General features: G+C 44.1%; 1 protein-coding gene across 1 annotated transcript in view; it reads right to left on the bottom strand.

Annotated features, from left to right (window-relative positions):
• The window catches only part of SHB (SH2 domain containing adaptor protein B), a 148,724-nt gene that overhangs the window by 104,284 nt on the left and 21,077 nt on the right, over positions 1 to 23,363 (bottom strand). The window contains exon 2 of the mRNA XM_084629217.1: positions 5,433 to 5,550. Within this exon, the coding sequence (XP_084485343.1) occupies positions 5,433 to 5,550 (118 nt within the window). The remainder of the gene's footprint in view (positions 1 to 5,432; positions 5,551 to 23,363) is intronic.

The raw sequence follows: 23,363 nt of genomic DNA on the forward strand, positions 1-23,363 counted from the left end.
TCCATCTTTCTTCCCACCAGCCCGAAGGGCAGATCTGCCCCTGGAAGAGTGCGCTGTACCCCAGAAAGGAATGTAGAGCAGATGCACTCCCTCCTATACATCAAAGAGCTTCATAGAGCAGACCAGATCCCACTGCTCCTCTGGACTTCTGCACCTCACAGTGATCCCAGCACACAGCTGGCTGGCCCTTGGTTTCTGAGGGCTGCATTGTGCCTTTATGGATCTTCTCTTTAGAAACTGTCCACCAACACTAATACGCACTCCAAACGCCAACCACTAACAACAGACATTATAATCGGACGTCTGGACTTTTAGTAACTGCATTGTAATTCTTCCCTTTTATGAAGCTATCTTCCCCGAAGTATTTGACAGAGATCCCATGACACTCCCTGACCCAACATCTTATTATGAGTGTCCATGAAATGCATTAGAAGGGTCTTCAAAGTAAAGCACTGTATCCATTAAACTGCACATCCCTGGGGAAGTGAAAGCAAATCTAGAGTAAGTGAAGGGCATAAACGCAGAACAAGCAGGATCACTGAATGCATTTAGGGCTTTGCTGCCCAAGAAGGTCTTTGTTCAGTCTTAACCACAGATCTGACCATAAGACAACAAATGAAGAATCAATTATATAGTTCTGTCCTGCTGTTTAACACGTTAAATGATGCTATCAAGGCTATTGCCTACCCACTTGTGACATAATTAAAACAGCAGGCTCATTCCACAAGAATAAAGGAAGACAATGTTGAGGTTTTATTAAACCTTGTTTTTATCCCTGGCAATGGAAAGGAATACAATTATGCCTTGGATAACAAATCTAGCCAATTTGTTCATCCAAAACATGCAGTGCCCACAGCTTCAACGGCTAAAGGCTGAATTTTTGGTTGAAATCTCAGGCGAACATTGACATGAAATGTTTTTCAAATAGAGCCAGAATTAATCATGTGACACTAACAGAGAAAACAGTAATTTGCCAAGAAGAGAAGTAGCTAACGCCACAAGCACGTCCCCAGCTAACCTTTGCACGGCTCAGGACAGCAATTCTGAACAATGGCAGGACCTCAGTTTCCTTTTAAAGTCTGACAAGTGGCTTATGTTCAAACTACTATTCTCTTTCTGATAATACCTTGGAGTGGAAGAACCATGGTGGTGTAGCTATAGGAAGCCCAAACTCCAAGGCAAGCCGGGCAATACTTCAGCAAGGGAATATTTTTAAAAGCTTTCCTCTCTAAAAACTAGTAAATATTTTTCATGGAAAATATCAGTTATCCCTTTTGCCAAATTTTGACACTAAATTCAATCACTGACGTGTGAAAACAGGGATCTCAATGCAACTGGAACTGCGGAATCACCTCCAACACCTCTCAAAGCTTATTATTCATTTTACAGTGGTTCCGGGAGGCCCCAGTCAGGACCAGCGCCTCCTAATGCTAGGTGCTGAAAGAAACCTCTTCTAAAAATAAAGATTAGCTAGGCCACCACAAGGAACGGAGTCCAAAAAGTAGCTTAGGTTTCCTGAGGAACTGGGTAGCCAAGGTCCCACCCTAGAACATGGAAGAGAGCCCACGATTAGACGAAGAGAGTTCACGGGACCCTGAGTCAGAAGAACATTCACTGAAGACAGCCCATAACCATTTCTCTCCAATCTGAGTGGCTGGGAACTAACATCAGTTGCTGCCAGGAGAACAAGCAAATTTGCTCCGTAACAGGAACATTTTGGTTTCCGCAGCATCAGTCTTAAAACTCGGGCCACGAAGGGATTTTTTCCCCATTTACAGACGTTAGCACGAAGACTGAGCTAAACAACAAGCCTGGCAAAGAATGTGCTTTTTGGGACACTATCTGGAAAGCAATTGTTGAACCAGATGAGAGCTGCGTCTACCACTGGACAGTGCATTGGATCGGGCAAACTAGTGACGGCTAAGGTTCACTGTCTTATCTCACTGCTGTTGCAGACTAAGTGCTTGGAGGACTACGCGGTACTGTAAGGAAAATTCGCTTGTTTACAACCAAACTCTGTGTGTCAGGTACATGATCAAAGTTATTGTCACTAAAGAACATAATCATTCTCCTGCTTGAGCTCTGGCGCTACTTAATACAATTAAAGCAGTTAGCTTATTTCTGACAGAAGGCTGGGACTCTGGGGGAAAACTTATTTCTCCAGATAATCTGTCTTTCTTTCAGTCTATTTAAGAACTGGGGCTCCATTCTGAGAAGCTAAGGTTACAAGAAGTCTCTGCTCATTACTAACCCACGTGTCTTCTCTTCCCTATCTTGAGCAGCATGAAACCCAAAGATTTTAGGTCCCTGGCAAGGTGCTCTGCTTGGATAGACCTGTGCCCACAAAGAGCCTTCCTTAACTACAGCCAGGGTCCATGCAGAACTGGTACCTTGGTTAACAGTAGTTAGATACACTCGGTTGGTCACACACCTATCACTCATGGACATGGGAAACACACATAACGTTAAGATTTCCATTTCATCTGTTTTACATTGTTCAGAATATTTTTATCCATGAATTTCCATCTTTTGTTTGTGGTTTTTTTAAGCAAGTAGCTCTGAAATATCTTTAAAGCCTGGGAAGGTAACTCGGATACTTGGGAGAAGTCGACGGATGTGTTTGGGACAGGTAAAGGAAATAAATGGCAGGTTTTGCCTCAGTTTGCAGACTTCTGCGATCTGGGATCAAGCAGTGCTTGAAACAAATCAGAGTACTTTTCGTTTTAAGCCAGTTCTCTGTATCAGCTGAAATCTCATTCATCTCTGTCAATTGTAACATGCTCTTTCACCTGTCAGTCACCACAGCCAACCTAACAACTTCACGGAGGAATTCAGCACTGAACATTTCACAAACAACAACAAAGACTGGAGTAAGAACGTGCTCTTTAACACGATACATTACAGCAGTTGCATAGTATAAGTAACAGATCCTTGCACGCCGACACAGGACTCCAAAGCGAAATCTTTGAAAGCTTCCAACAAATAAGCCTTCTGGTTTTCCTCTAGGAATAAAGCATCAAGAAGCACGATGCTTAGATATTAAAGGGACATAATCCAACTGCAGTCAAAAGTCAGCGGAAAGGCTCCCACTGGCTTTCATAGGAGTTGAACCATTCCCTTAGGTAGCAGACAACAAATCAATGGTCCAATCCTGAAAGGTGCTGGGCAAGTCCTAAGAGATGCTGAGCATCTGATACTCCCACTGAATTTAATGGGAGCAGAGAGCTCAGCATTCACTTTGCTTGATTGGACTCCTGATTTGCAAGTATTTTTAACATCCTTGCAGTGTTCTAAACATCAACCTTATATACATCTCTACCCCAATATAACGAGGGTTCGCATACAACGTGGTAAAGCTCTGATACATTGCTCTCAGCAGTGTATTAAGGGTGCCGGGCCAGGGCCAAGGGGTTGGATAAGAGGCAGAGGGGGTGGTCAGGGGCTCCCCCCAGGATCTGGGAGGCAGCAGATGTGGGGGGGCACTTTTGGAGGCCCCGCAGTCCCAGAGTGGCCCAGGGGATTAGCGGGGGGCCAGGAGCAGCCCGCTCCGCTTCCCTCGCCCCAGCCCCAGCCGTGTCGCTCATGGGAGGGGGTTTGGGGGAAGGGGTTCCCCGCGCACTCACTGGTGGCAGGAAGCGGAGCGCCGCGGCTGGGAGGTGGCGGAGTGGAGCAGGCTGGGGCCACGTTGCTCCGCTTCCCGCCGCTGCCGGTGAGTGCCTGTCAGGGGGCGGGGGGTGTGGATAGGGGGCGGGGCAGTCAGGGTACAGGGAGCCTCTGGAGGGGGCGGTCAGGGAACAAGGAGGGCCAAAGCAAGTTCAATATAACACCGTCTCACCTACAATGCGGTGAGATTTTGTGTCTCCCGAGGACCCCGTTATATCGGGGTAGAGGGATATATGAACAGAATTGGCCTGCCAGTGCATCCACTATGGCAAACGCTATTTGGACCAAGACTACTGTAAAACACTCACTCTCTCTCTCTCTCTCTCTCTCTCAAGAATTAGTAGCACATCCACACAAACTCATCGCCTGTTATCTCAGCTAATGCGCTCTGCAACACTGATGTAACAGTCTTGTCTTTTTCATGGATTATTTAAAACACAAAGTTTCTATGTAGGGCAAACATTTATATTTGTGAAGAAGTGAAAGCACTATAAACATGAAAGGGGGAAAAAAAACGTACAAAACCCCCATGACATTTACACTGAAACTAAATGACCATTTATTCAATAGCAGTGAAAACAAGAATGCATTCTACCCAATTCATCTAGAAAGCCTCCTAAGAAGATGGCTGAATAGATTTACAACAAAAACAAGAAGGGCCCATGACACCTTGACAGGACACTGAAAGCATTCTGCTTATAAACAATGCAATCACGGGTGATTTTCTGCACCTCTCTTCAAGTGTGCTATTTAAAAAAACAGGAGTATGGCCATTTATACGAAAACAAGATGGCTGCTTCATATGGCTTTGGCTTCTCCTGCTGCTTCATTTCCCCAGGTATTATAATCCTGCTTGGACTGCATCCAATGCCCACTGTGGAAATGAGAAGATCCCCATTGATTTCACTGGCATTGGATAGGGCCCTTTGTGACATCTGTTTAATGTACCGGTGAACTTACTGTACAAGACAGCATCTTAGCAACATGCCATAGGTCTCCAAGCAAAAAGCCACTGAGATCAAAATTAAAGCTTCACCAGCCAGAGCCCAAGGATTGTCCGTCTGTCTGTGCTTTTATACTAAACTTGTTGCCATGGTATCATGGTGGTATCTCAACACCCACAAGGCATACAGGCCACCCACCAAAGTCTCAGACAGACAGCAGATTGTGAATTCAGGTGGTCATTTATCTGTGCGTGCTTCAGATTATCCAAATATCCCAGGAGACAAGGATTTTATTCAGATAATCAGGAATTTAGGTAATCTAGAGGCATCAAGCAGCAGCGTGCCTCCCTTCCCTCGCAGTGGCCAGGGCTTTCCTATATGCAGAATTTGCACTCGTTAACCTAAAGTCGCTTTAGTTAAACAAGTTATGAAACTTGTGCTATTTCATATCGGGATAATTAGACCAAGACAACCTTGTGTGTGGACACTTACCTGTAAATCTACTGATCCAAGCCAACCTGATCTAAGCCCGTTTTAAACCACCACAAGAGCGCCCCACACAAAGTTGCATTGGCCTTGTCTGAGTTCTCTCCTGCAGAAAGTGCTGCAAGTTGCAACCTTCCTTCACTCACTTTATTCCTGAAGGTCTTAAATGTAGTTTCAAATACCTACGCAAGACTCAGTTTGATCTTCATACTTGCTTCAATGTGTTACGCAGCTGAAGGACCTTGGCTCAGCTAGGTTGAAGACCAGAGTAGTCATGTGTCAGACACCCCATATCAAATATCCATCTCATTGACACCTGCCTAGTGCCCATGTTCTTACCGCTCATTATCCTCTGGGCTTCGTAAGGTTCCATATAGCCAGTGTTTTCTCCTTTCACCGCTTTGTTCAGCTCGCTCTTGGCATCAAACGGATCCGAGTAGTCATCTGCTATCAAGACCTGAAATCAAGAAAATTATACTTTTATTGGAGAAGGGGCTTTTTTGGTTTTGTTTTGTTTTTTAATCTGGGACTCACAAGCTAAAACTAAGTGAAACTAAATCAGCAACAAGTGCTCGAAAGGGTGACATCTGCCCAGTGAAAGTGAGCACATAAGCTTCACAAGAGGCCTTAGCCAACCCCTTTTAGCATTGGAAGTAAGGCCCCGATTCAACGAAGCTCTTAAACATCTGGTTAACAGAAAGCACTTGCTTTAAGTGCTCTCCTCAAATCAAGGGGTCAGCGCTTGTATCTCTTCATTCAACCATGGACCTCTCACAAAAGCGGCTCTCCTCGGAGGAGTCTGACTCTCAGATCACCACACAAGGAATAATGGGACAGTAGCAAATTAATGAGATCTGAATGCTTAACACAATTGAATCTACCACGGGGCTCCAATTTATCACAATACCTTCTCGGATTCTCCAGAATGCCTCTCTCCTTGTCACACATTTTCTGTACTTAAGATCATTTTTACGTGCTTTGTTAACTCTTGTGTTTATTTACTCAGCTGTAAACCACAAAACTGGTAAGGTACCTTATAATACCATCAAGCTACTTCCTAGGAAAAACATCTTCTCATCACATTGAATAAAACCTAAGCATGGTCCAGGCTTTGTTTCTAATTTGCCGTTTAAAAAAAAAAAAAAAAAAAGACCGTGAGGCCAAGCCCCTTCCTTGAGGCGGAGTTTCTCCACCTGACCCATAATTTTTATTCTTTATAAATACTGTAGAAGGCCACTCAATTTCCTGTCATAAATGCATGCGAAATTAGATGGCAAGAAAGTAAACTGAAATTAAGCAAATGCAAGCATCACCTCTTTCTTCCTTGATGGATGGCCGCAGGTGTAATTGGGTACTGTGTTACCTAGGTCCTGCTGCCTTTCCACCCATTCCCACCCCTTGCTGGCTGCCTCCAACATAGCCACCTGTTAAATGGGGGCTGGAGGCCACAGCAGCCAGTCAGCGGCGGGCAGCTGGTGGCCACAGGGCGAGGGCAGGAGCCCATGGATGAATTAAAAAAATCTACAGTGCTGTAACTTTGCACAGCGCTTTACAGAGACAAGGGAAAAGGCCCACGCTGCCCCAAAGAGCTTCCCATCTACATCAGCCTGATGCTGAAAAGGGAGGGAGCGGACAAGGCAGGCATAGGGAAGAAGGAAAGACCACGGAAGAAGAACTAAAGAGAAGGCAAGCTGCATTGTACTGCAGACACACTTGCATTCCCCAGTAGCTTGGGCACTGGGAAGAGGGCGGGGCGGAGCAGACAGGGCGTAGAAAAGCAGTAGAGATTGAAGTGAGGCTGAAGCCAGCGATGAGTGGAAATGAATACTTCTGGCACCAGGTGAGCTGGATTTAAAGTTCCAGGCTTCAGACGCCACCTGGGTGAAGCCACCCAGGCACGGGCGGAGTCAGAGACAGCAGTCACCACAGCGAGGGGACTGATGGGCAGGGACTGAGCCACACGCAGGCCCAGAGGGTGAGGGTGAGGAGGCTGAAGGGAGGGAGTGTGGGACATGGCAAAAAGACCAATTTTAGTTCGCAGGGACTGAGGAGGAGATGGTTACAGACAGTACTCTACGCAAGAGCGCCACTGCGAATGGCTGCGTGAACTTCCCCATTTAACGTAAGGAGCCCCATTATGGCCAACGGGGCACCTCATCTTCTTAAGCACTTTGCCAGATTAGGACCTGTGCATGAATCCAGCACAAGCACCCGCACTCCCGTCCCCCCATGTGAGAAGTGGCCAATGGCAACTGGGTCGCCATCGTTATTTCCAGGTAGTCTTTGAGCATATGAGGGCAGGATTCAACGAGCTTGAGGAACCCCAAAGCATCCTCTGACAAATCCTACCGAAAGCCCTACAGCCTAGCAATCGTATGGGTTTGTTTTGTGTGTGTCTGTGCGCACACGCAGGGGGGATTCACAATGCATTAATGCATAGCACTCCCATGGTCAAGAATCATGGCCTGAGTCATAGAATATCAGGGTTGGAAGGGACCCCAGAAGGTCATCTAGTCCAACCCCCTGCTCAAAGCAGGACCAATTCCCAGTTAAATCATCCCAGCCAGGGCTTTGTCAAGCCTGACCTTAAAAACCTCTAAGGAAAGAGATTCTACCACCTCCCTAGGTAACGCATTCCAGTGTTTCACCACCCTCCTAGTGAAAAAGTTTTTCCTAATATCCAATCTAAACCTCCCCCACTGCAACTTGAGACTATTACTCCTCGTTCTGTCATCTGCTACCATTGAGAACAGTCTAGAGCCATCCTCTTTGGAACCCCCTTTCAGGTAGTTGAAAGCAGCTATCAAATCCCCCCTCATTCTTCTCTTCTGCAGGCTAAACAATCCCAGCTCCCTCAGCCTCTCCTCATAACTCATGTGTTCCAGTCCCCTAATCATTTTTGTTGCCCTTCGCTGGACTCTCTCCAATTTATCCACATCCTTCTTGAAGTGTGGGGCCCAAAACTGGATACAGTACTCCAGATGAGGCCTCACCAATGTCGAATAGAGGGGAACGATCACGTCCCTCGATCTGCTCCCTATGCCCCTACTTATACAGCCCAAAATGCCATTGGCCTTCTTGGCAACAAGGGCACACTGCTGACTCATATCCAGCTTCTCGTCCACTGTCACCCCTAGGTCCTTTTCCGCAGAACTGCTGCCTAGCCATTCGGTCCCTAGTCTGTAGCTGTGCATTGGGTTCTTCCGTCCCAAGTGCAGGACCCTGCACTTATCCTTATTGAACCTCATCAGATTTCTTTTGGCCCAATCCTCCAATTTGTCTAGGTGTCATCCCTCCAGGCACAAAGTTAATTATTGCAATTCTAAATTACTTCTCTTGGCTGTTTTAAGGATAAACCTACGGTGCCCGCTTTCCACCTATAAATTAAAGATATTTGAGGGTCTGGGTAAACTGAAAACCACTAAGATGACAAGGCAAATCAGGAGGGAGAAAGAGCAATCTTTTGTTTCACCTAACAATGAAATGAACGGCTTGTTATTGCAGATACAGTTAACTCAATGAAAAATGCGACATCTTTAGTAATGTATGCATGAGCTGTAATCAGCAGGGCTGTCAGAGCAGTGTCAGCGGCTGTGTGCGCTCAACACAAAGACAACAATGTGCATCATGCAGCAGTAATTCCTCCCAGTAACAAGGGCATATTTATCTGTAAAAGCCCTACAGCTGAAACACCATCCATTTACTTTCCCTGACACCACTTTGTCAAGAGCTGATGGATAGTATCTTGGGCTCCCTGCTGTCCCCCTATTCCAGATACTGACACTGTAATAGCTGCCTTTCTTTAAAATAACTGAACTAAAATGACATGAAACAGAAAAATAGCCTCACAAGGACAATGTGCTTTATTTGCTATTTCTTCTTCTCTATTTGCCGAAAAGCATTAAGGGAAAAATTAGACATATAATGCTGTCCAGCAGGAGAATGTCAAATGTTGATTTGGTTTAAAAGCACGACGGTAACATATTCAAGAGCTCCAGGTACCAGACACCACCACAGGGACTGAAATGATGAACCTGCTTTATAGGACGAGACCTAATCAAAGATGCAGCAAACAGATCTGAATGTACAGAGCCTTATTCCCATGTGTATCCTTGTAGAGATTCACACAGGCACATGGTATGTGGATTTGTCCGCAGGATCAAGCTCATGATTTGTTAACAGTTCTGTCTCCAGCATTCTGCAAGCAGGGGAAAACCCTGTAAGAGATCCGTGGACGTTTCCCCCTCAAGCGGAAAAACGATTATGTCGTCTGGATGGTGGAAGTGCTGGGCTATTCATCATAATCTAGAAATCAATATGTGAAATAAAACATGGCGTATAAAATGCATAAACACAGAGGGCTGCAGAAGTAACAAGATAATGCAGTGTTCACTTGGACAGACACAGGGACCAGCTCTTTTTAAAACACTATCTGTATTTTCTTATTAAAATTAGATCTCTAGCTCCGTGCTGTCAGAGAGCCCCCAGCTGCCTGCATTACTATTTCAGTTTAAATTAGAATTTACAAATTCTCAGCCTAGATAAAGCAGCTGGCCTATGCTGACATATGGTTTCTTTTATACTTGCTGACAGTTGCAAATCCTCACAGTTTCTAAGAAGTTTGGAGATTTTTTTTAAAGCAGTTTGTTAAAGCGCTACGTTGCTTTTATTTGGAACCTTTTTCCAGATTAAGGCCAAAAGGAGAAGAATTCTCTAACGCTTCCAAATGCTTAATTATTTTTGCATAAATGCATTTAAGTAATTTACATAGCACACCTATCAGACCCATCCCCCCCGACCCCCCAGTGCCACTGTAATGGAAATAACTTCAACAACAGGAGCGGTTTGCATTGGGATAGCATCCAGCAGCCCCAGCCAGTTGCCGGCCCCCCACCGTGCTAGCCACTGTGCACACAATGGCCACTGTCAAAAGACAAAAAGAAAAGGAGTACTTGTGGCACCTTAGAGACTAACCAATTTATTTGAGCATGAGCTTTCGTGAGCTACAGCTCACTTCATCGGATGCATCCGATGTAGCTCACGAAAGCTCATGCTCAAATAAATTGGTTAGTCTCTAAGGTGCCACAAGTACTCCTTTTCTTTTTGCGAATACAGACTAACACGGCTGTTACTCTGAAACCTGTCAAAAGACAGGATACTGCGCTAGATAGACCTTTGGTCTGACCCAATGTGGCTGTTCTTATGATCTAAAAAATGCTTCTTGCCGCAGGCAGTGCAAGTAACTTTCCCTCCCTGCCCATCACACGCCTCCAGACCCTTCTCAGGGGGTGGGTTGTTTGAGGGACAGCCCAAGAGGGTAAGCTCTGTAGCATGGCCAACCAGATCCCGGAGAGTCAGCATCCTGCCCTGCCAGTTGTCTCTTGACACACAAAAATCTAGGGGCCCATCAGCCCTAGCATCCAAGCAGATCTCTAAGAGAAGGCAGGCTCAGCAACAAGGCCACCCCCTCCATTTATAGGCTGAATCCAACAGCTAGCCATTGTTATCTGAAGTGAACTGGAAGCCAGTGCAGACTGCAGGACACAGGTGTCAGATACTGCACGCATAAACCACTAAGAAAGCAAACAGCAGCACTCAGGACTAGCTGCAGTTTCCCTCCAATCTTCATGCAGCTCTGACCACGCGCACGGCACTAGTCCAACCTAGAAACCGCAAAGGGATAGGGAGCTGGACACAACCCTTGCCACCGCAGCAATCACAATCCCCTGACTAACCACTGCCATCTGAACCGCCAGACATAGCAGCGGGGTCAACAGACCCCTGAACTGGAAGCCTTAAAAAAAAAAAAAAAAAAAAAAAAAAAAGAGACCGACCAGGCTTCTGCCTTCTGGGGTCAGTCTGGTTCCTCTCACAGGAGATACTTTCAGCTTACAGTGTAAGTCACCCAGGGAACAATGAGAAGCAACAGCCCACAAGGACTGTGGGGAGAAGGTAGGAGAGAGTCATCACTAACACACAACAAAATCCACCCTTAATCGTATTTATCCTCACGCTTTGTAATAAGGCTTCAGCATTCATCTTCCAGGAATATATTCTTTTCCATCTTCAGTTCCTCAGTAAGAGGTTAGCTAGGGACTGGCCTAGGGCAGCAGTTCACAATCTGTGGGTCGAGAACCACTGGTGATTAATGAATCGCTTGCTTATGGGCCTGCAGAGAACTGGCTGGTTCCATGTTTCAAACTATTATATTACAGTAAAAAGACAGCTAAATTCACACTAACACCTTCCTTATTAGCAATGGGAGAATGCTGTCCACATGACTGGGGAATGAGAGAATAGAGGTGGCTCATGAGACAATCCCTCTGTTAACAGAGGGACGGTTGACTCCACACTACAAAAAGTTGAAAGCCCCTGGTCTAAATAAACTAGCACTGCTTAGTGCTCTGTTCTGCGTGCGTCCAACCATTTGCTATGTGTAACCATCAAGAAGGGATTCAGCAAGGGAGAATAACGGTACCATAGACAGTGCTGTGTTCAGCATGCTCACTGAAGAAAACCATTTTCTGCTCTCCGTGCATCTAGTGATGCTAGCCAGAAAATCAATCAGGAGGGAGCACACTCAAAAGAAACATAGTCAGGTCTCAATGCATAAAAGGCTGCAAAAGGATCGTCAAAGACGCCAACACCACAAAGGGATCATGAAGTTTAATTAGCTCTCCCAGCAGAACTCCGACCACTCAACCTACCAAGAACATCAGTTGCCCTATGGGTCGGTCAATTGATTGTCACCATCTCAGTTTCAGACAGCATCAGCTTAAGAGCAACTCACAGAGGTAAGTAACTTTACCGGCATGTGCCAGAGGCTCCTCATAACCTGGTACAATGCTGGTGACATCACAGCTTCCATGGAACCCCAAGGGAGCTGGCCTAGAGGGTTCTAGAATGTGTCTTAATAGGACGTACTCTTCCCACCCAGTTTTTCTATTTTTTGAAGAACTCCGAGGCAGCTTACAGAATTTTTGGGGAGGAAAGGAATGATGGGCCAGTAGCTGGAGCACTAGCCTAGGCTCTAAGAGACCCTGGTTCAATTCCTGCTCTGCTACAAACACCCTTTGTGACTGTATCTCTCTGGGCTCAGTTCCCTTTAATCTATACAATGGCCACAACAGCTCTTCCCTCCCTCCCTCCCTGGGGCCTTATGAAAGTAAATGCATTAAAGATTGTGAAGCACTCACACACTAGAGTGAGTGGGTCAGAGAAGTACCTGAGACAGACATTTTACACGGTTACAGAATAGTTCTGAGCACAAAGAAAGCAGCTTGAGACCAGAGATTTCCGCAATGCTACGAAAACAAAGAGATGTAAACGTATGTCCCCCTGCACACTAAGGGCAAGTCATCCTCACTCTAAGAAAGTGTGGCTAACACGGGTATTTCCACTGTTTCTTGTTGCTGCATTTTCTTTCCAAGGATTTAATTTCAGTGGGGTGATCAGCATTTCATGCACATTAATTGGAGTCTTTCTGCATTTCAAGCAGTGCCTATTTCATATAAAAGCCTTGTAGGCGTGAATGCTCTCCTGTGCTATATGGCAAAAACTCCACACATGCCCTGTCACGTTATCTACTTATGGAATAACATACCCAATCACTTTGTTTGGGTGGGGGAGGATAGCTACTATCATGTTTTCCAGGTGCGTCGCCTAGTCAAGAGAAGCAAGACTCTCATTCTGAGTGCCTCCAAGAGTTCCGAGAGCCAGACTGGACCTGAGACATTTTCTGAAGTTCCACAAAATACCTTTTCTCTTTAAAACGCTAGCAGGAGATCATCTGCATGTTACAGAGCTCGCTACCCAATGCCTCCCTCTCCTCCTCTCCCCCCTCCCCACAGACACGTATGTGTCTACACACACACGTATGTGTTTAACTTCTAACAGATGCTTGCTTTATTCTGGTGCTCTCAGTAAGACAGCAGGGCCTCAGTTTCCACAAACTGGTAAAATGTATCCTTTCCCCCCTTCCAAATAACTGAATTTTGTTGATTACACTAATATCCCCAACTTTACTGAGAACCCACTTTAAATGGTTTTACAGGCATTTTTTGTGAGGAATATAAGTAAACATCTAAAAATATCTGAAAAAAATATGTAGGCCACTGAGCAATTTAGAAGAGTCGAATATAGATTTCTAATTTTAAAGCAATTTACTGTACTATACATTTTAGAAAAATATGAAACTTGTAGTAAGTGTTTATATTTTGGATAATATAGTTTGAGAGAGGTTTCAGAGTAGCAAAAAGAAAAGGAGTACTTGTGGCACCTTAGAGACTAACAAATTTATTTGAGTATAAGCTTTCCACTTCATCAGATGCAGCAAATCAATTTCTATCATGTGTGAAATTCAGCCAATCTGCCTCCAATTAACAGCATTTACACCGAAAAACAATACACTCATTATACTTACATAGAAGTTAAAAAATGCCAAATTTTGTTTTGCTTTCATTTGAAAACACTGAGTTGGCAGCACAAGCTTTTGTGGGCTTTTTTTGTTTGTTTGTTTGTTTGGCAAGGCCCTCAGAGTCAAAACCAAAATTAAACCCAGTTGTTTCCAGCTGTGTTTCAACTGCTTCTTCAGCCACTGCAAAAGAGAGCATGTTCCTAACACAGTTTCTCATTGAAAGTCAAGATGTCCAAGGTAAGTCCAGCTGCAGTGGACAACTGCAGTAGCTATGGTACCCTGCACGGTACTCGGCAGTGAAGCAAGAAACTACATGGGCGTTTAGATGGTCATATATTTAAGCATGATGCATAAGGAGCATTGACACCTCTCTGCTCTCAGTTTGTCTGGCTGCAAACTCAACAGGACAGAAGTACATTGGACTATCACTGCCATCTTCATTGCCAGAAGAGCTAGAAATTTTAGAATGTATGCATGCATGCAACAGAGATTACAGCAAACTCAGCAGGACGAACCCAATCCTGTGGGTTCTTTGAAAGTTTTATGCTTGTGGATTCCTCTTCTCTGGCAGAGAGGGAACTAACCAGAGGTCTGAGAGAAGGGGAAGGGAGTTTGAAATTGTCAGTCGGGTGGCTTATCCCCACAGCAGCTACCAATATTACCACCAGATATTCTGCTTTCCAACCAGCGGTTGTTTATACCCACTTTCCATGCAACTTCTTTGGTCCTGTCCACATGAGCCCTGCCTTTGTTCAGAAATAGATTTTAAAGCTAGTTTTTAAATGGTTTCTGTAAACATGGTTATGCTAGCCAGTGCCGATGGGGATCTCGTCAAAATTAATTTTTAGGAACTGTTCCAAGCTAGGTCACTATCTAGCCTTGAGAATGGATTTTTCAAGCATTATGCCCCAAGCAAACCAGACCAGCATCACGAGAGCGTGCAGAAATCGTTTTTAAGAGCTATGATTAAAAGTTTGCAAACGCAGGGGGAAACTGCAACATAATAAGACAAGCCTTGTTTTCTTCCGAGAATATACTGAATCCATTTTGTACAGAATTGTATTTCTTTTTACACTACCTTTTCTTTACAGCGGTTTGTTTTATTGATAAATTTTTTTTTGCTATCAGAAGCCATGGCACACTTGTTTCATCAGGTGATGTTTATTCAAATGACTGACAAATACAAAAGACCTTGCTTGAAGTCGATTAGTGAAAAAACTGATGACTGATTGCTGTGTGGCTAATACAGGCTTTAATCCAGACGCCGCCTAGAAAGTACATTTAACTTAAAGGGAACAGGCTCTCTGACTGTATACTAGCCTTCCCCCGTCTTCAAATTCTTGTTTACTAATACTCCAGTTGTAACTTTTGTAAACTAGGGATGGGGCCAATTCTCTTTATACTTTCAGTTGTAAAGGGAACAATAAAAATGGTTAATTTGAAAAGAAAGAGGAGGAGAAAATAATAATGGCTACTAAAATGCAAACAAACATGGCCCAACATTCAAAGCAAGATGCCTTCAACTATTTACAGTCTTTTGATTAGCAAAGCAAACATCCCACCCAATCTATATGAATAAGTCTGGCCTCACATTTACTGCTTAATGGAAAGAAGCTGAATTTGCAAACCATCACAGAAGTTGGAGTACTAGACAATGAAAGTTTAAAGGCTGATTTAATTCTGCAGAATTCATTTAAATTTAGTTTATATATAAATGATTCACCTTCTCTTTTAACTATTAATCTTGTCATCTGCCAGAGGTAGTTTTAACAAGAAGCTCCTGGGTCTTAGTGCTAATCATGAAAGAATCTGAAAGATTCAATATAGTCAATATCAGTAAGGAATAGGGTGACCAGATGTCCCGATTTTATAGGGACAGTCCCAATATTTGAGACTTTCTTTTATGTAGGTACCTATTACCCCCCACCCTCTGTCCCGATTTTTCCACACTTTCTATCCGGTCACCCTAGTAAGGAAGCAATTCCGCATCCCTCTCGCCCAGTATAGCCAGTGCGGGAACTTCTACCTCTTTCTCACTGCAACGGGAGACTTTGATGAGACGTGCAAAATAATTACTGGGCCGTTGACTCGTGCTGACCTAGTTTTTCCAATTCAAAACCTTCATCTTATATTTTCTTAAATTAACGTATTTACTAGTCTAGTTTGCTGTTAAAGGCAAGCCAAATATAGTACTAATGGAGTGGAATTTGGCCCAGTGCTGGGGAAAGTATACCAGACCTTTTTCATAAACTGAGGTTACAATGCTTAATAAGGCAGCAGTCCATGAGCAACAGCAACTCTACATCTTTGCATTATTATTTATCGGGCCTAATCCTGCAACCGCTGAAATCAGTGGCAAAATTCCCAGTCACTTCTATGGTGCAGGATCAGTGCTTTAGTGAGGTTCAAGTTGACAGAAAAACAAGAGGATACAATGCATAACAATTTGAATGCAAGTCTAAAATTATGGGTCTAATAGTCAGTGCTCCATTAACGTGGAGCTCTCTTACTGGTAAGTGGGGAAGGATTTTTCTCAAAGGCCCATTATGACCACTTATAAAAAAAAAAAACAACACGTTATACAATCTGTAGGACGACCAAAATGGAAAATTATTCTAGGAGTTCTTAGCAAGTGGGTCTTATTCTAAAATTATCCATTTTTTCTGAAAGCCACAAAATCCAAAACTATCCATTTGGCTCGCTAACGTTTCATCCAGTATATTTTATTAAGGAAAGAGCACAAAACATTCAGCCCTTCAAGTGTATCTAATTGCTTTGCAATGAGGAAATTTACAAGAGGTGCAGCAAGTAGCATCCTAACAATAACAGGAATTGTTTACAGCAGCTCTAATGCACAGCTGAGCTTTTCCTTTTTCTGAATCCAAAGACCATCAAGGTCAGAAACCTGGAGGAGTTTCCTACGATGCAGTTTCCTCGAACTGAAGTTTATCACAGTGCCCTGCATAAAAAAGGCATGTCACATGCAATGCCAGCTTCTGCCCCAGTCACAGAAGTACAAACAGGGCAGCGAAAGAGGGTGTGGCTGTGGATTTTGCTGCATTCTGCAGAATCTAATTATTAGTTTTAAAGAGATGTTTGTAGCCATATTATGGAAATGAAAAAAAGCAATGAAGTGTTTTGTTGCCTTCACAGAGGCTAAGAGAACCACCAAGATCCATGTGGCACTTAGTGCAGAGTCCTACAGATCACAGCCTGTCCTGCAGACAACTTCCCAGAGAAGCTGTGCTGCCGACAACTCTCCTCCCTTCGCCATCCCTGGTGAAGGCGGCAGAGGAAGAAGCAGAGAAGTTACTACTGTTCCATGCACCAGTAACTCCAAAAGGAATTGCCACTGGAAATCCAAGCTGCTTGAAGAGGTGGCCTGGGGAAAACCCTGTTTTCCCATCTCAAGAGTCTCTGAATCCCCATGTATCTTCTCAAGAGGACTCTCTCTAGGAGACCCACTGAAAATACCTCTTCATCCTTCTCAGAAGCAAAAGCAAACAGCCAGATGAGATCCCAACCTTTCAGAAGACAGAAAAATCTAACTGCTTAGCAAGAAGAATAGAGAAGAAGGTACTTGCTCCCATCTCTGAAAGCTTTGCCTTCCTAGGGTCTCCAAACACAATTTCTGTTGCCTTGTATTTAAATGAATCTGTGCACACAGGGAAGGACAGTGCCAACTCAGCATGACTCTGCCTTAGAACTGGTGTTCCTTGTCGATGGCATATTGGTACACAGCAATCTGGGCAGAACCATTTTTGATTTTGGCGAGTCACCCCAAGAGCAGCCCATTTTAAGGAAGGGTGTGAGGTGTTCCCAGCAAAGCACTAGCTTCTTACTTCAATGGAACAACCCATGTGCTCAAAGTTAGGTATGCCTGCAAGTGTTTTATTGGACCAGGGCCTTGAGGCCAATGAGAAATGGAAAACAGAAAAACAACTGAAGCAAACAATCACCCCAGGTCTGTCCCTTCACTGCAGCCCAAGGGGAACTTCCTCTCCAAGCGTTCTCAAGAGAGGAACCACCAAATTCTGATTCCAGCTTTACTGTCCACCACGTTACCTTGGAATTTCTCTGTCTCCACAAGTTGCCCTCATCTATGAAATAGGAACAAGGCTTGCTTTGCCTCCTTACAGGGGGGCTGAGAGAGTCCGCTATAGGGTGCGGGGCATTCCCCTGCTGCTAGGTCTGGTTCTGCCCCCAAGTTACAAGCAGGCTAACATACCCACTGTAACTGATCTTTTGACGTTAGCAAGCGGAGGACAAGTCACATTAGTCACATGAATGAACACTCAGATTCTTTCCTTACAAAACCTGGGGGAGCTTTCCATTCTAGATTACAGCAAGTGGACTAGTTTTAGCATGTAAGTAATTTAGACCAGTGTTTCAGATATCTTATCAGATTAGATCTGGAATAATCCTATCATCATTAATTACTGGATATCAGGTGGATTACAAAGGTTTATTACAGACTACGCTTCACATAATCCACCCTTCTGGTAAACTATGCCAAAAAAAGGTATTTGCTTTTAATCATTCACATAGAGTATTTTTTCCACTAAATACTCTTCCCATGTAACCTATCTAAATGCATTTATTCACTTGCAATAAAGCTCCCTTTTCAGGAGTCTATAAACAAAATCAATTAGTCTTGGCTGTAGCAGAATAGCACATGGAAAAAACCCACTGAATATGAGATTTAAAAAAGTGAAACCACCTATAAATTCATCAACCAGTTTTGACTCAATAGTAGTTCGCTACTATGATTTAATGTTCTCTTTACAGTAATTTTAAGTGATATTCATATGTTCAAAGTATTTCTACAAAAAAATCATAATTTCTGTTACTACATAGGTAACATGCATACTACATAGGCTCAAATAAATTTGTTAGTCTCCAAGGTGCCACAAGTCCTCCTGTTCTTTTTGTGAATACAGACTAACACGGCTGTTACTCTGAAACCTGTCATTATGCAAGGCACTGAATTTAGCCGTATGGAGTGGAAATCATCAACTTCATGAAAAAACTCGTACAGACACAGACAGACATCATCTTCCTTTCCAAACGCAAACAGATGGACATCGTACCAAAGGGACTGAAGGTAAAAAACCCATTACAATCTACACACCACACAGACTATGCTGACAGCTTGTGCCACACGCTCTCAAAGAAACTGTGGAACCACCTGATCAACATCCTCTACAGCAAACAGGGAAAGATTAAGAATGAGCTCTCAAAACTGGATACTCTCATAAAAAAAACAGCCTTCCACACAAACTTCCTCGTGGCTGGACTTTACAAAAACTAGACAAACCATTTACAACACACTTTGCTTCTCTACAAAAGAAAAAGGACACTATCTAAACTACTACATGCCACAAGGGGTCACAACAGTGGTTCCCTTAACCCACCCAGCAATATTGTTAATCTATCCAGCTATACTCTTAGCCCAGCAGAAGAATCTGTCCTATCTCAGGGCCTCTCCTTCTGCCCCTCCACCCCCACGAACATGATACAGTTCTGTGGTGATCTAGAATCCTGTTTTCGACCTCTCTGACTCAAGGAATATTTCCAACACACCTCTGAACAGCATACTAACCCACAGAGACCTTCCTACCAACACTACAAAAAAAGGATTCTGGGTGGACTCCTCCTGAAGGTTGAAACAGACTGGACTTCTACATAGCCTGTGCACGTCGGCGGAAGCACTGTGAAATTGTGGAAAAGCAGCATCACTTGCTCCATAACCTCAGCCGTGCAGAACACAATGCCATCCACAGCCTCAGAAACAACTCTGACATCATAATCAAAAAGGCTGACAAAGGAGGTGCTGTCGTCGTCATAAATAGGTCGGAATACGAACAAGAGGCTGCTAGGCAGCTCTCCAACACCACTTTCTACAAGCCATTACCCTCTGATCCCACTGAGAGTTACCAAAAGAAACTACACCATCTGCTCAAGAAACTCCCTGAAAAAGCACAAGAACAAATCCACACAGACACACCCCTAGAACCCCGAGCAGGGGTATTCTATCTGCTACCCAAGATCCATAAACCTGGAAATCCTGGGCGCCCCATCATCTCAGGCATTAGCACCCTGACAGCAGGATTGTCTGGCTATGTAGACTCGCTCCTCAGGCCCTACGCTCCCAGCTATCTTCGAAACACCATTGACTTCCTGAGGCAACCACAATCCAGAGGTGATCTTCCTGAAAACACCATCCTGGCCACTATGGATGTAGAAGCCCTCTACACCAACATTCCACACAAAGATGGACTACAAGCCATCAGGAACAGTATCCTCGATAATGTCACAGCAACCCTGGTGGCTGAACTTTGCGACTTTGTCCTCACTCATAACTACTTCACATTTAGGGACAATGTATACCTTCAAATCAGCGGCACTGCTATGGGTACCCGCATGGCCCCACACTATGCCAACATTTTTGTGGCTGACTTAAAAACGCTTCCTCAGCTCTTGTCCCCTAATGTCCCTACTCTACTTGCACTACATTGATGACATCATCTGGACCCATGGAAAAGAAGCCTTGAGGAATTTCACCATGATTTCAACAATTTCCATCCCACCACCAACCTCAGCCGGGACCAGTCAACAAAAGAGATCCACTTCCTGGACACTACAGTACTAATAAGCAATGGTCACATAAACACCACTCTATACCAGAAACCTACTGACCGCTAGTCCTACCTACATGCCTCCAGCTTTCATCCAGACCACACCACATGATCCATGGTCTACAGCCAAACCCTACAATACAACCAACCCCTCAGACAGAGACAAACACCTACAAGATCTCTATCAAGTGTTCTTACAACTACAATACCCACCTGCTGAAGTGAAAGAAACAGTTTGACAGAGCCAGAAGAGTACCCAGAAGTCACCTACTACAGGACAGGCCCAACAAAGAAAGTAACAGAATGCCACTAGCCATCACCTTCAGCCCTCAACTAAAACCTCTCCAACGCATCATCAAGGATCTACAACCTATCCTGAAGGACGACCCATCATTCTCACAGATCTTGGGAGACAGGCCAGTCCTTGCTTACAGACAGCCCCCCAACCTGAAGAAAATACTCACCAGCAACCACACAACAAAAACACTAACCCAGGAACTTATCATTGCAACAAAGCCCGTTGCCAACTGTGCCCACATATCTATTCAGGGGACACCATCATAGGGCCTAATCACATCAGCCACACTATCAGAGGCTCGTTCACCTGCGCATCTACCAATGTGATATATGCCATCATGTGCCAGCAATGCCCCTCTGCCATGTACATTGGTCAAACTGGACAGTCTCTACGTAAAAGAATAAATGGACACAAATCAGACGTCAAGAATTATAACATTCAAAAACCAGTCAGAGAACACTTCAATCTCTTTGGTCACTCGATTACAGACCTAAAAGTCGCAATTCTTCAACAAAAAAACTTCAGAAACAGACTCCAATGAGAGACTACTGAACTGGAATTAATTTGCAAACTGGACATCATTAAATTAGGCTTGAATAAAGACTGGGAGTGGATGGGTCATTACACAAAGTAAAACCATTTCCCCATGTTTATTCTTCCCCCCTACTGTTCCTCACACATTCTTGTCAACTGCTGGAAATGGCCCACCTTGATTATCACTACAAAAGGTTTTTTTCCCCTCTCCTGCTGGTAATAGCTCATCTTACCTGATCACTCTGGTTACAGTGTGTATGGTAACACCCATTGTTTCATGTTCTGTGTATATAAAATCATCCTACTGTATTTTCCACTGCATGCATCCGATGAAGTGAGCTGTAGCCCATGAAAGCTTACACTCAAATAAATTTGTTAGTCTCCAAGGTGCCACAAGTCCTCCTGTTCTTTTTATTAAAAGTTAAGACTGACTACAAGGGGGGAAATTTTCAGCATATCTAGAGCAGAGTAACTAATGTGCTATAGTGAAGATAGAGACAGGAACAACTCTGCCTGGAGCGGCGCTTACGAGATGGCAGAGAGGCAAGCGAAGGTGTCAAACCCTCTGACGTCACTGAAGATGCATAAGGCACGTCAGTGGCACCCTTATACAATTCCGCTCCGTAACAGTAAAGCGGCAGGTAGGGCTCAGCGAAGGCAGAGGAGAGATTCTTCTTTTAAAAAGGAGAAATACATGAACTTAAGCTAGCTTTGAAAAAGTGTGTGTTAAACTCTGATTTTCCACAACGTAATGTGAATTCCTCATTTTTCCAGATGTGTACGCTTACAAGGAAGCGGTCACAAGTCACAGCGGAAATAAGTGTTTGTAAAATGCCCATCTATGCACCAACATTTATTGCCTACTTTTTACAATGATGTAAAATTTCAACAAGTACCAAATTTCCCTCCTCAGCACCCAAGGGGTCTTCCTGTCTCGCTTCCCAAACAAACCTACAGGCAGCTGTTTCCTTTAAAACAGCCTGTCAATGTAATGCCATTAGCCCAGCTGCCTATGTAAAAATGCATCAGAAAGGTCTCCAGAATACAAGCACCATTTTTCCAGCTTATAAAGGGGGCGTCAAGTTTTTAATTTAGGTGCTAAACTCAAAACCCTCATTTAGGCCAACCACCACATTGCCCCAGGTAGTGTTTTTCAAACCAGTACTTCCCCCAACTGCGAGACAGGAGACAAAAAGTGGATTCTAGATCTCAAAAACCAAAGCAATGGGCCAATACAACCCCCATTCAATCCAATGAAAAGACTCCCATTAAGGGCAGTGGGACTGTGACTGGGCCCTCTGATTGCAGATGCAGGTTATTTGGTTAAAGAATCATACATGGGCCAAATGTTGCAAGCACTCTACATTGGCAGATCCAAATGGAGGCTCCAAACTGAGCCCAAGCGATGAGCCCCCGCTTCATAGGGGCTACATGGGATCTGCCAGAGCAGTGCTGCTGGCAGAGTTGAAAACACTGTTGTTTGTAAGGGGCAGGAGATAGTTTCCATTTGCTAGGCCATGTGAGATAGAAGCACCTTGAGGGAATGTGGAAATTAAACTCCCCATGAAAAATTCTTCTTGGGGTTCTTCAGCAGCCTCTGAAGCTTGCTACGCAGCTGCTGATTGACAGAGCCACAGTCGTAGCAGTTTCACTGTAGGGCAGTGAAGTGGGAGCACTGAAGAAGGTTGAAGAATATCAGATTTTCGATCATCAGCTGCTCCATAATAAGTGGCAGGACAAGACCAACAGGGAGGATATTCACAGCCAAACTCAGCAGCCACTTCCATGAGCAATGGTATTATTAGCGTGGAAGACCAACCACCTATGAAATGTGTCTAAGAAGGAATGCCACTACATGACTGGGGGGGTCACATGGTCGCCAAAAGCTTTAGTGGCCAATCAGATCACCAGTGATGGACAAACTGAATATCCAGCCAAGCCACCCTTAATGCCACAGCTAGAAATTGATCCAGATGGGGCTCTGTCTCCAAGGAGACTACATCCCTTTGACATTTGCACTGATTATTTTTATAATCATCAAGTACAGAGATTTAAATGATAGTAGGGGTTTGGGATAGGAAATCTTGATGGGAAACTTATAACAATAACTTTACTCTAAACTTAAGAATTTCAGAGACTGTCTGCTGGATAAGCTTTAATTCTAAAGGAAGAGCTGGATTCATGTTTGTAGACTCCCAAGATTTAAGTGAACCCAACAGGTTATATTAATTTTCCATCCAGAATAGCAGACTCACCCAACTCTATTTTATATTATATATCCTTATATTCCCTGCTTTACAATACGATGCCTGCCACCACCCTACTGTCTGTAGAGGCCACATCATATGTAAGTTTCCATGGTCTGGATCACTGGAGTTTATTTT

This window comes from Lepidochelys olivacea, assembly GCF_965140295.1.
Source record: "Lepidochelys olivacea isolate rLepOli2 genome assembly, chromosome: 5".
Taxonomy (NCBI): domain Eukaryota; kingdom Metazoa; phylum Chordata; order Testudines; family Cheloniidae; genus Lepidochelys; species Lepidochelys olivacea.